Source organism: Pogoniulus pusillus, chromosome 12 (genome assembly GCF_015220805.1).
Source record: "Pogoniulus pusillus isolate bPogPus1 chromosome 12, bPogPus1.pri, whole genome shotgun sequence".
In the NCBI taxonomy this organism is placed as follows: Eukaryota; Metazoa; Chordata; class Aves; order Piciformes; family Lybiidae; genus Pogoniulus; species Pogoniulus pusillus.
The window spans coordinates 25,428,478-25,442,306 of record NC_087275.1 but is presented as its reverse complement, the minus strand read 5'-3'; the positions used below and the strand labels follow the sequence as shown (position 1 = coordinate 25,442,306).

General features: G+C 39.9%; 1 protein-coding gene across 1 annotated transcript in view; it reads right to left on the bottom strand.

The window, feature by feature from the left end:
• CFAP47 (cilia and flagella associated protein 47) overlaps window positions 1-13,829 on the bottom strand; it is a 287,488-nt gene that overhangs the window by 184,985 nt on the left and 88,674 nt on the right. The window contains exons 33-36 of the mRNA XM_064151944.1: window positions 12,058-12,155; window positions 11,651-11,767; window positions 4,790-4,924; window positions 3,322-3,434 (exon numbers count right to left, since the gene is read on the bottom strand). Coding sequence (XP_064008014.1) covers window positions 3,322-3,434; window positions 4,790-4,924; window positions 11,651-11,767; window positions 12,058-12,155 — 463 coding nt within the window. The remainder of the gene's footprint in view (window positions 1-3,321; window positions 3,435-4,789; window positions 4,925-11,650; window positions 11,768-12,057; window positions 12,156-13,829) is intronic.

Sequence of the window (13,829 nt, the reverse complement as noted above, 5' to 3'; positions counted from 1 at the left end):
GGTAGTGAGGCTCTGTAAAGGAGATTGGGACAGGCTGGATAGATGGGCCAAGGTTGGTTGTAGGAGGTTTAGCATAACCAAATGCTGAGTCTTACACTTGGTCACACCAACCTTATGCAATGCTACAGGCTCAGGGCAGAGTTTTGCCTGGCAGAAAAGGACCTGGAGGTGGTGGTTGATGACCAGCTGAATATGTTCTAGCAGTGGGTTCAGACAGACAAGAAGACCAAAAACACTCTGGCCTATATCAGGAATAGTGACCAGCAGGAGCAGGGGTGTGATCATGCCCCTGTACTCAGCTCTGGTGAGGCTGGACATTGAATACTGGGTTCAGTTTTATGCTTCTCACTACAACACATTGAGTTGCTGCAGCATGTCCACAGAAGGGCAATAAAGTTGCTGAAGGATCTGGAGAATAAGTCTTTCAAAGGACAACTGAAGCAACTGGAATTGTTTAGTCTGGAGGAGTCTGAGGGGAGATGTTTTTGCTCTCTACCACTACCTGAAGGAAGGTTAGACTAAGGTGGGGATTCATCTCTTCTCCTAGTATTAGGTGATAAGGTGAAATTGTGCCAGTGGAGGTATAGATTGGGTATAAGGAAAAAATTCTTTACAAAAAGAGTGGACAGGCATTGGAATAGCTGCCTAAGGAATATGTGGACAAGGCACCTTAGTACATGGTTTAATAGCTATGGTGGTCTTAGGTTGACAGCTGAACTCAATCTTAGAGGCCTTTTCCAACTGAAACAATTCTATGATTTGATAAAAGAAGGAAACATATTTTAGGAACTTACACTTACTGTACAGGAAGGTCATTAATGGGCTCCTCAAAGGTCTGTGACAACTGGAAAGTAAGGAAGTTTACTGATGTTCTAAGATGATCCAGGTTATAAGGTGAAGAGGTTGATGGTGAAAAGATTGTGGACCACAAAGTGACAGACAACCAAATGACAAGATATTCTGTATTGACATAAGATCATGGCCTCAAAGCCATTATAAATCACCATTGATAACTCCAGATTTGTGGCATATAGCTTCATGAAAACATCCACTAAAGCAAATAAAGTTTTAGGCACAACTGGAACAAGAATCATTAGCTCACCAAGTTCCATCTAAAAAGCTCAGATCTACTGTTTCCATCTCTTTAATCTCAAAAAGGTACAGTGGCATTGAAAATAACTCACCAAACTGCAGAAACGATGACTAAAAGTAATAAACTTGCCCAGCATGACCTCCAGACTCAACAGCTATGATAAAGGAATGTGATACTGTCCAGATTTCTTCCTAACACCACAAGTCTCAGGATGTAAGTTTGGAGCATCAGTGATGAAATTCTGGAAGTTCTGAAAGCCTGGCTCTTACAGCTTTCATGTCCCTGCTGCAGAGCCCCCAGATATTGTCACTTTTGACAGTGAAGGGTTGCTAAGGCCCCCAGAGCCTGAAGCTCCTAAGTCACCCTGCCATTCAAAACATCCTGGAAAATGCATCCTGGGACTGCTGATTCCCAGAGAAGTATACTGCCTGAGACATCCTCTCCCTAAGCTACTTTAAAGATCAACTTCTAAGAAATACACTCTACACTTATCACACATAGGAATGACAGGGAAATGGAGAGGATGGAACATTCTGTCTGATCTTTGCCCCTTGGCTTATGCAACAGAAAAGAATTTGATTTGAGTTACAAACTGTTGCCTTCTGTGGCAAAGCCAGCATCAGGGAAAACACTTTATTTTTTCTCTATTCAACTGTGTTGTGAGCTATGTAAAGTCACCAAAAACTCAGCTTATGGAATTCTTCTATAACCTTGTTCATTCTTGTATTACTATAACTAGCTCTGTCCACACCCACTTCAGCTGTAGGGGTCAAAGACTTAATAGTTTATCAGTTTAGTGTGTACCTGCTTTCGAAAAAGCAAGCAATTAATTTCTCTTTTATTTGTTATACTGCAGTGGAGGAAATTAATGATAAAAAAGGTTTTTTGAGGAAACAAATTTGCAGAATTTAATGCCCACAGAAATCACAAGATAACACAATCCAATGTAGTTATACACTGCAGGCCATTAGGTGCAACCAAATCATCCTTTAGTTGCTTCTGATAACTACCATCTGACAAAAGCATTTTTCTGAGGAAGCACTCTAAATTATCTGAGGCAGAAAGCTTAATTAACTTTCTGAGGTCACTTCTTGCACAAGTTTCAGTGTTCTGTGATTTGAAAAAACCCTACAGTTAAACAATTTGTCATTCAGATTTTCTTCCCCTTAGCTGCTAATCACTTTTCACTACTTCCAGGTTGAAATTTTACGACTTCACCTTCAAGCTGTTGTTCTTATAAAAGGTCTGGTTTATATATAGTTTGATCTGCTCTCAGTGATCCTGCTCTGGCAAGGGGACTGGACCAGATGATCTTTCAAGGTGCCTTCCAGCCCCCGACATTCTATGATATTGTTTGCAGTCAAACAGGTCCCTTTCCCAGAAATGTCTTTTTAAATATTAATCAAGTAGCTTTCCTCATTTCTCTTGATAAGATACTCAGACTGAGTACCTATCTATATATATGACTTAAAGGCATGTCTCCACCACATAACAGGGCCTAGAGACCTTTACCATATCACTGTTGGGAACTCCAAGTCTATATGGCAGTCCAGCCCCCTGGACAGTGGAAGTCTCAGATCAAAGATTAATTACATTACATTCAAGATCTGGCACTCAGCTACACTGGGAATGTTATGATGCATTCCAGAAACGAGAGCAGAATGTCAGTATACAATCTTTGAAAGATCTCTCTGGTGTTCAGCTTCTTAGGGTTAAAGCCAGCTTTATCTTGGCTAACTAATATAGAAATATTAATTCTTGAGAGATAACCAGATAATTAGTGTAGGTGGCAATGTAAGCAAAGACACAGACACTTCCAGTTGGCTCCATAATGGATTCAGGACAGGACAACTGAGCCCATCAGCCAAACTGGTAGCACCTCTGTGTAAGCATATTTGAGAGGCAGAAAGGCAGAGGAACAAGCCAAAAAAGAAGCAGCACTGGAAATATCATGGTCAGAGATGGAGACTGACTGCTATAGCTGCTAGAGCAGCTGTTTCCCTGCATTATGTGGAAAGAACCACACAAGAGCAGATATCCACACTTGTTCCATGCTAGAGCAGTTGGATATGTCCTAGGGGAACTGTGATCCAATGGGCAGTCTATGCTGAAGTAAATTTGAAATCATCGACGTTGCTATCTAAGGCTTTCTAGTTCCTCTACTGTTAAATCAGAAAGTTATTAATAAGCTAGACATAGTAATAACACTGAAAAAAAACATTACTTACTTAGGGGCAATGGTGACAGTGTTTCCTTTAGGTAATGAGAAATCTCCAGCATCTCTTCCTACAAGAATAGCATTGTACGCCAAGGCTTTGCTGCTTGGGTTTTTCAGACACACCTACAACAACAATTTGATTCCATTTTTAGAGCACAAAAGGTGCATTCAGCATCTAAGTTTCAAAATACAGACTAAGGATATCAAAATAAGAAAGGAATTCAAATAACTTGGTAGATCATTTATCTTCTCAAGGAATACAGACTTCCCACAGAATATCCAACAACAACTTTTTTTAAGAACTCATTTTACAGAGTACACTGTACCCTTATTCCTGTTAATCTCTTATTCCTCTCTATCTTTGATCTCAGATTTGTCAGACTTGTAGATTTTTTAACATGCTTACAAGCATAGGGAAAAAAACAGCAGTGGAACTGAGGATCTCAAGCATGAAAATAAAGAAAATTTAAAAAAATAAACCCCAAAGAAGATATATGCTCCCAACTTCTATATTTAGTAGTCTCTCTCCAGCAAGACTTGGACAGACTGAAGAGCTGGGCAAAGAGAAACCTAACAAGGTTCAACAAGGGTAAGTGCAGAGTCCTGCATCTGAGAAGGAATAATACATTGTACAAGGCTGGGAGGTGATCTACTGGAAAGCAGCCCTGTGGAGAAGGAGCTGGGAGTCAAGCAGCTATGCATGGGATAGCAATGTGCCCTTGTGGCCAAGAAGGCCAATGGGATCCTGGCTGCATTAAGAGGACTGTGCCCAGCAGATTGAGGGAGGTTCTCCTCCCCCTCTCCTCTGCCCTGGTGGGACCTCACTTGGAATATTGCATTTAGTTCTGGGCTCCTCAGTTCAGCAGGGACAGGGATCTACTTGAAAAAGTCCTACGGAGAGCTACAAAGATGATTAAGGGGCTGGAGCACTGCCCTACGAGGAGAGGCTGAGGGACCTGAGGCTTTTTGGTCAGGTGAAAATAAGACTTAGAGAGGATCTAATCAGTGTTTATAAATATATGAGGGCTGGGGGGCAAAAGGGAGGGAACAAACTCTTCTCACTTGTGCCCTGTGACAGGACAAAGGGTGATGGGTATAAACTACAGCACAAATAGTTCCACCTCAATGTGAGGAGGAACTTCAGTACTGTAAGGGTCACAGAGTACTGGAACAGGCTGGCCAGAGAGGTTATGAGAGACTTTCAAGACCTATCTGGAGGTATTACTGTGAGACCTGGTCTCTGTCAAGGGGGTTGGACTCAATGATCCCCAGAGGTGCCTTCCAACCCCTAACATCCTGTGATTCTGTGTATTATATGAAACTCATTCATCGCAGTGGGTACATAATATATAGATAGGTACATAATAGATAGATAGATAGATAGATAGATAGATAGATAGAGATAGATAGAGATAGATAGATACTTACATTATTTTAACCTTGTAGTGTTACAAATTGAAATTCAATAGTATCAGTACCTGTTTAACCACAGTTGCATGGAGAGCACCTGTAAATTCTATAGTCTTCTTGGGTAAGTAGTGAGGGAGACTTTCATATAGATAGACACACAGAATAAGCATCATGACTGGATTTGGATCACAGATGTCAGTGGCCTAATAATGGAAACAAAACAATGAAAACCAAACCAGACATTCAGTTAAAATTTTGCCAGTATACTTTAGAGATATGAAGATGAAAACCAAAATAATTCAAAGTAATTCTTATTACACATACATTTTCAGTCTTACTTTTAATAATTATATTGGGCCCACAGATGCATAAGAATCTTGTCAGAATTTTGAAGAGCACTGACATGCTCTGATGACAAAACTAGGCTAAAAATTAGAACCACCCAGAGTTGAAGAGAAACAGATTTCATTTTGTTAAAATAAAGTATAAAAGAAAACATAAATAAAATCCCCCAACTGGACAAACACATGTCTTTATTATCTTTAAAAAAACTCAATCTTTCACAATCTGTTGATTTATTATAAAAGATGCCATCCAAACCAATCCTAGATAGAGTTTTACAACTGTTTATGAAAGTATTGTCACTGCCACAGCTATGTTTTTATTGCAAATCACACAACCTTGAAAGATCTTCAAATCTAACCCACCTGCCAGAGCAGGACCACCTAGAGCAGGTCACATAGGACCACTTAGAGCATGTCAAATTACTCTACACAAGGTAGCAAGTATTACTGCATTTTAAATATTTGATTTATAGAAATTAATTGCAACAGCAATTCCAAAACACTCAAAGCTTTAGTCCTCAGTGATTCTGATAAGTCACTGAAGAGAGGGAGAAACTCATCCATTAAATATATGAACTTTTCAGAAGGTTAATCAAATAGTGAAGAGAATTAATGATGTAAGAGGCTTCCCACAAATATAAGCAGGAAAGCTGAGGCTACAGATTTAAACAAGTAAGATTCTATGCTTTCTAAATCAAATTAATTATGTATTTTAACACTCTATGCTTAGGAACTCATAAAGTTGCTGTAATAAAGCTGTCTATATATGTATACTAAATAAACTTTTATGACTACAGTTAATTTCTTTAAAATTAAATATCCAGTCACTCTGAAAAATAGACACATTTGGGAATAGATATAGCAGTAAACAACTGCATTAACATGTCATTGTCCCATTAAAAGGTGATTTTTTCATTCAAGAGATTTTATTTGAATCCCTTAACTGAGTCATTAAATACAGCAAAGTTTTGAAGGAGGGAGGACCTGCTTTGTGTAATGCCTAGAAAGTGACTGTCATTCTAAAGCCTCTCATCTTACAGGAGAAAACTTTGTCCAATTCTCAGACAAAAAAAAATCTGATATGTTGTGCTGCTGCTAATTTCCACTGTCTCTAAGCACCTTGGATGAGTAGCACATAACTACAAGTAATCTCATCCCATCACTCTATAATACAGCTTCCTCTTTCACACAGTTTCATCGTATCATGAATTTGCAGCTGTAAACCACTCAGAGAACAGACAGAGTACATTTCTATTCATTTTAATATTGACCTGTACATTACTTAAAAGTGATGTATATACATAAAGTCAAGGTCTATTAGATCTATACTGTTACAAGAGAGAGCCAGAAAACAGGTACAAGACACTTTTAAATCACAGAAGTTTATGTTAAGGAAACAGTTGTACTACTACTACTACTACTACTACTAGGAAATTGGCAGCCTCTAGCAGACACTTTACATTCAAATACATTAGCAATAAGGAACAGGAGCTTTTTCTAGTCAGCAGCTATTGAAAGTTTAGCATCCATTTCTAAGGACATGGGCAAACACACCTCAGCTGATATAATATTCTTTTATAACTACAGCACACATCTCTCCAGATGAGCAATAGTCATACCAGTGACTGCTGCATAGGCTTAGCTTACATAGGGACAAAAATAGTCTTGCATATGCATTGTAAACACAAATGTATTTGCTGATTCAAGACTAGCAAGCTGTGAGCAAATCCAGTATAAGCTTTCCTTCTCTGCATATGTATTTCCCTCTATAAGCAAGTTCCTGAAATGTACCTTGGAAAAACCAGCAAGCCTGCAATGTGTTAGATATGAAGCAAAATTTCAGGAGAAGAGAGTACAGAGGTACTGTGAGATCCTTCCTGAGAACAGGGCAAATCTAACTGGAATCTGCCAGATGACTCCAGCTGCAGTAGTATGGCAGGGGAATGAGATGTTCCAGTGGAACCCTTAATTATCATCTTTTCAAGGTAAGTTAAGAAAGCAATGAAAATGTTAACATGACACTTTTGAAGAGGTCAGATTAATGAAGAAGTTAGAAGTAAATACACTCCATCTACTAAAATGCAACATTAGTTGACCTATATTGAATAAAGAGCTCAGGTTTTTGGCACAACTACTGTTGTGAAATATTTTTCAAGCTTTGCCTTTTTTAATTAAATTGATTAATGCTTTAGATAACACATCCTCTTCATGGGCACATTTTGTTATTACTGTACCTTTTGGGGACCAAAATCTCTTAGTAAACAATGAGAGGAAAGTTGTATCAGCCCAATTTTTTGTTGATGCTGCCAGTAAAGCGTCACTTTACCACTTACTGTCAACACTATCAACATTTCCAGGAACCTCTGAGAATAATTAAAGAAAAAAACATTCCTATTCATTATTATTTCTTCTATAAAGGACATTGTACCAATTTTCACAGGACTGCACTTCAGCTCCCACTTTTTTTATTTTTATGACCACCTATATTCTTGTCCTCAACAAGATTAGATGTTTATTACCTAAATAGAGCATCAGAGGGGAAAAACTACTATAAATCTTTTTAAAGTTATTCTTATAAGGCAATTTTCATAATGAACCATCTAATCCAGCATTTCAATACCATCCAGTATATTAAGGGAATGGATACTGTTTCTAAAGCAGCAGGATGAAGGAAACAGAATAGCTATTTAGTCAGACACCTGCTCTTTGATGTGAGTCTGTGAAGAAACACTGTTTACATTCCTCCCTTCCTTTCAAAAGAACACTCACAGTCATTTCCAGCTTCTTAACATTCTTCAACTTTACATGAACATCTTCTATAGGTGTGAAAATATCCTCCCTTTTACTTGATCCCAAGTATAAATATCAGTATTGTTGACTCTGTTTTATATCAGTCAGTAGGAAATTGAGTTCTTCTACTGGCTGTCCCAAATCACTGCATCTCTCTCCTGATCTATCCTTGTCACATATATTCCTTTCATATCACAGCTATCCACCATCCTATCTTGTAATATTTTACATTGGGCTTTCTGAGGAGTCCTCTTCAAATGAAATCAGTTTAGAACTTTAAAATATCAAACATAAAGAAAAACACAGACAGACACCCTTAATACTCCAGAGTTGAACTGTCAGTCATGATTAGAAAGTGCAAACAAAGAATTTCTTGCCCAAAGTACTCCATCTTAAGCCTACACCTTAATCTTGAAAAGGATTTTAAAGCTTTGAACTCTGTTAGAGGTACTACTTAAACTTACAGCTGAAGTTGTCCAGGCAGCTAAACTCCTCTATTATTACAGAATCTTAGATTTTTAAAGTGATCAAAGGTGCCATCCATTCCAGACCTAGTAAGTATCTTAGCTTGTGTTATCACAACCATCCCTGCATTAATTATTGCAAAGCTGTCCTGAAAGCAGAGAAGCAGTGATTGCCTGACAGTCAGGTACTTTGTCAATACTTTTGAAACATTCTAGCCTGCTAAATTTAAGAGATAAGACCATCAGAAAAAATCCCAAATTAGGACAGTTCAGCAATAGGATTGATACATTTTGCTGATTTTATTGCTGAAGATCAAAAAGCTTAAGAAATTTCTACAGTAGTCTTGGAGGTCATATATGAATTGCAATACATTATGTAAAAAGCACCTTTTTACATAATTTACAGACTTTGAAAAGCCAAGATCTGCTCCTTTTTCTGGTGATAACTAATTATACAGCTCTGTTTGAATACCTAGTCTATGCAGAGGTGGATTACCCCATTTATAAAAACAGCAGCACCTTAAAAATATGCTGAACTAATAATATTTGAGCATTGTAGATACTGTAGTCTTAACGTGCATTAAAGAGAAAGCTCTGGAGTTATGCTTCCACCTTTATCATGCTAAACTGACTGGTTGTTCTTCTTAAAAACTGAGGCAAAATATGCCTTCATCTTGAGGATTATACCTAAATTATTCTTTTCCACTTCCTATCAGTCACATATATAAAGCCAGATTTCCTTGGTTTGGCCTTTCATAGTGAAGCCCTTTACAACAACAGTGTGTGTGTGTGTCAGGATGCAAAAGCAAGACAGCAGCTGATACAACTGAAAATAGCAGGGGTACTTTTTTCCATGTAATCATAGCTTAATTGAAGGGGGGGGGGGGGGCGGGGGGGGAGATACAGGCTGGGGTCGGAGTGGCTGGAGAACAGCCAAACAGAGAGGGATCTGGGGGTGTTGATCGATACCCGCCTGAACATGAGCCAGCAGTGTGCCCAGGTGGCCAAGAGAGCCAGTGGCATCCTGGCCTGCATCAGGAATGGTGTGGTCAGCAGGAGCAGGGAGGTCATTCTGCCCCTGTACTCTGCACTGGTTAGACCTCACCTTGAGTACTGTGTTCAGTTCTGGGCCCCCCAGTTTAGAAGGGAAATCGAAATGCTTGAGCGTGTCCAGAGAAGGGCAATGAGGCTGGGGAGAGGCCTTGAGCACAGCCCTACAAGGAGAGGCTGAGGGAGCTGGGATTGGTTAGCCTGGAGAAGAGGAGGCTCAGGGGGGACCTTATTGCTGTCTACAACTACCTGAGGGGTGGTTGTGGCCAAGGGGAGGTTGCTCTCTTCTCTCAGGTGGCCAGTGCCAGAACGAGAGGACACAGCCTCAAGCTACGCCAGGGGAGATTTAGGCTGGAGGTGAGGAGAAAGTTCTTCACTGAGAGAGTCATTGGACACTGGAATGGGCTGCCCGGGGAGGTGGTGGAGTCGCCGTCCCTGGGGCACTTCAAGGCAGGATTGGACGTGGCACTTGGTGCCATGGTCTAGCCTTGAGCTCTGTGGTAAAGGGTTGGACTTGATGATCTATGAGGTCTCTTCCAATCCTAATAATACTGTGATACTGTGAAAAAGTTGCAATTCAGCCTCCTTTCACATGACTTTGTTCACAACACATCTCTGACTCAGATTCTTAATAATTCATCAGGGAAATTTCCTTCTACACTAGAAAATCGTATCCTACTCTGTCCTCTTCTGCTCTCCTAGGCAGCCCAGTATGTTCCACACTCACTCCAGCCCATCCCTGTCCCTGCATTCGCTTTGTTCATGAAAAAAGCTGCATCACTTTGCAAATTCTGAAGTGAATTATGTAACCTTAAACAGTTTTTTACAGTTTTGGTAAGGACAAGATTTTTAATGAATCAGTGAGCAAGGGAAGAAAGGAAAATAAGAGGAAATCTGCTATTTTAAATAGCTAATAAATAGGTAACTAACACATGCAGCCAGTACATGGAAGATAAGGGCAGGAGTCCCTGAGAGCATTTAACCTTGTAATACAGCCTTGGCATTGCTGTTAAAAGGCAATAAGCTTTGTAGTACACTTACAGGGCCTCAGCACTGGAGCTTGACAATTCTTCTCTGTCTGAGAGATTGTTGACCAGGTTGCAGAGCTTTGCTTTACTTGGTTTGGCTGTGGTAGCAACTTTTTTAATTGACCAAGTCTCTGTGAAAAATGTGTTTTATCTTTATGTGATGCTACTAGAACCCACAGCTATAAATAACTCACAAATGGTCAGCTAATGAAATGCATACTGTGAGCAGGAGAAAAACAGCTTTAGAGGAAAACAGAAAAAAAAAAAGAAAAGAAATAATATCCAAGGGTAAAATATATCTAAAAATTTAAGCTCTAGGCTAGTGGGAAAAAAAAGATAGAGATAGCCAGGTGGGGGTTGGTCTCTTCTCCCAGGCAACCAGTAATAAAACATGGGCACACAGTCTCAAGTTGTGCCAGGGGAGGTCTAGGCTGGATGTTAGGAGGAAATTCTTCCCAGAGAGAGTGATTGGCATTGGAATGGGCTGCCCAGGGAGGTAGTGGAGTCACTGTCCCTGGAGGTGTTCAAGAAAAGACTGGATGAGGCACTTAGTGCCATGGTCTAGTTGACTGGAGAGAGCTGGGTGCTAGGTTGGACTGGATGATCTTGGAGGTCTCTTCCAACCTGGTTGATTCTATGATTCTGTGTTACTAAACATACAAAAATGATCCCAAGTGAATCCATATTTTAAAAGAAACTAACAGCAGTATTACCTTATTCCCCCCAAAAAAAGAACATCAGAAGCTCACAGCTTCTAGCATTATTCTCACTAAGAGTTCAAATTTATTGACATCTGTGTGCATCAAACCTGGAACAGAGCCCTTCTGCACCTTTGTTATTAGAAAGATATACATAGCTGTTACCAGACACTCATAATTTTTTTACCACTCCTTCTTAAGTGTATGATGTTTGTTCTTAAATATATATTTTTTTTTCTAAATTGCTTTAGAATGTAATAAAAAATTCCACTCAGGTTTTCAATGAGTGATTTATGATGCTAGAAACTGAACTGAATGAATCTTTTGTTTGGCTAGTTTTACATGTATGTGATTCCACAAAGCAAGGAATTATCAAATTTATTTGTAATTAAATGTACTCAAATGAAGCAGTAGTTTGGTTTCCATTATACAGGAAGTAAAAGTACTTCAGTAAAATGTCATTTTGCTCTGATGTGCAATAGTTCTGTCATGAAAGAAAAATAAAATGCTAATAATTTAACATTGTATAAAAACTGCTAGTATAAAATCACTTACCTTTATGCCTATAGCCAGATTGACAGCATTCATAGCATTCACAAGTATCAAACAGTTGTGCAGAAACTGCTCAGGCACTCTTGGATTAGTATACATTCTTACAAAGTGAGTAGCAATCTAGAGAAGACAAAGAAATCAAACTCTTGATCTTTCACTAATCAAAATTACTACTTTTGGATTTTCACATCTAAATTTCAAACTGAAATACCCCATGAAGCACATACCCAAAGGGAAAAAAAGATAACTATGCTGAAATAGTCACTTCAGACCTGCTATACGTTGGGGAGGAGGGAGTAGTTCCTCTTTAAAAAACATACAAGACAACAATTCCAAAGGAAAATAAAATATAAACCCACTTATATTAATAAGCTGTATAAAACTTGCACAATATTAAGGCAAGTCCTTACCAAATATGGACAATAAGATGCCAGCTGTGCTGCCAGTACCAGACCATCTAGAAGATCTCGGTCAAAATTTACTATCCATCTCATTGGTGGCACTTCACCTGAATTAAAAACAGAGCAAGATGAATTAGACTCTTCTTCCCTGAGATGCCTAATTTTATACTAGGAGATATGATAAGCAGTTGAAATAGAAGGGAGAGGGAGAAGGAGCGGGAGAGGGAGAGAGGAGGAAAAAAAAAGGAACATTCATTCACATGTAGAATTTCCCAGGCATGATTCTTTTCTGGAGCTATAGCAGGCACATGAAAAACCTCACTTGGAACATTGTAACTATTATTAGCTACATTCTGGTATCACAGTATCACAGTATCACCAAGGTTGGAAGAGACCTCACAGATCATCAAGTCCAACCCTTTACCACAGAGCTCAAGGCCAGACCATGGCACCAAGTGCCACGTCCAACCTTGCCTTGAACAGCCCCAGGGACGGCGACTCCACCACCTCCCCGGGCAGCCCATTCCAGTGTCCAATGACTCTCTCAGTGAAGAACTTTCTCCTCACCTCCAGCCTAAATTTCCCCTGGCACAGCCTGAGGCTGTGTCCTCTTGTTCTGGTGCTGGCCACCTGAGAGAAGAGAGCAACCTCCTCCTGGCCACAACCACCCCTCAGGTAGTTGTAGACAGCAATAAGGTCACCCCTGAGCCTCCTCTTCTCCAGGCTAAACAACCCCAGCTCCCTCAGCCTCTCCTCGTAGGGCTGTGCTCAAGGCCTCTCCCCAGCCTCGTCGCCCTTCTCTGGACACGCTCAAGCATCTCAATGTCCCTTCTAAACTGGGGGGCCCAGAACTGAACACAGTACTCAAGGTGAGGTCTAACCAGTGCAGAATACAGGGGTAAAGCATGTGAGAGCATTCATCACAACCAAAGAGAAAACAGGTACACTAAACTTCACCTCACAGACCAGGAACCTAAACAGGTACATGATTTTATAGGTGTAACATTCATAGGCTACTGAAACTAGCAAAAATGTGCATGAATCCTTTAAAGTTGCAACCTTTATGTGCATTAAAATGGAAAAAAAAAATTGATTTTAAGGTCATATAAAATGATTTGGCATAAGAGCAACATAAATGACAGCTAACAGCACAATTCCTGCAGCAATTATCACCACTTCTACAGTTGTGTTACAATGTCCTGCACCTCAGAAGGTTATTTTTTTATGTTTCTAATGTTTTTGTTTAAAAAAAACTAAGTCACTATAGTCTGTTTATTACTATTTCTTATTGGAAGTATTGCATATCTTAAATATTTAACACAGAATTCAAACTTCATTTGAGGTGAAGCAGATGAGGTCCTTTACATACAAATAGGAGAAGCTTCACTATCACAGGCCCTGGTCCTCATGGGGGACTTCAACCACCCTGACATCTTTTGGAAGGACAACACAGTAGAGCACCAGCAATCCAAGAGGTTCCTGGAATGCACTGATGATAACTTCCTCCTGCAAGTGGTAGAGGAATCTACAAGAAAAGGCACTATGCTGGACTTAGTTCTCACCAACAAGGAGCGGCTGGTGAGTGAAGTGCAGCTGAAGGGTAGCTTTGGCTGCAGTGACCATGGAATGGTAGAGTTTAAGATCCTCAAGGCATCAAGCAGGGTGCATAGCAGACTCACTGCTCTGGACTTCAGAAGAACTGATTTCAACCTCCTCAGGGACCTCCTTGGCAGGGTGCCATGGGAAAAAAAACTCTGGAAGGAAGGGGGGCCAGGAAAGCT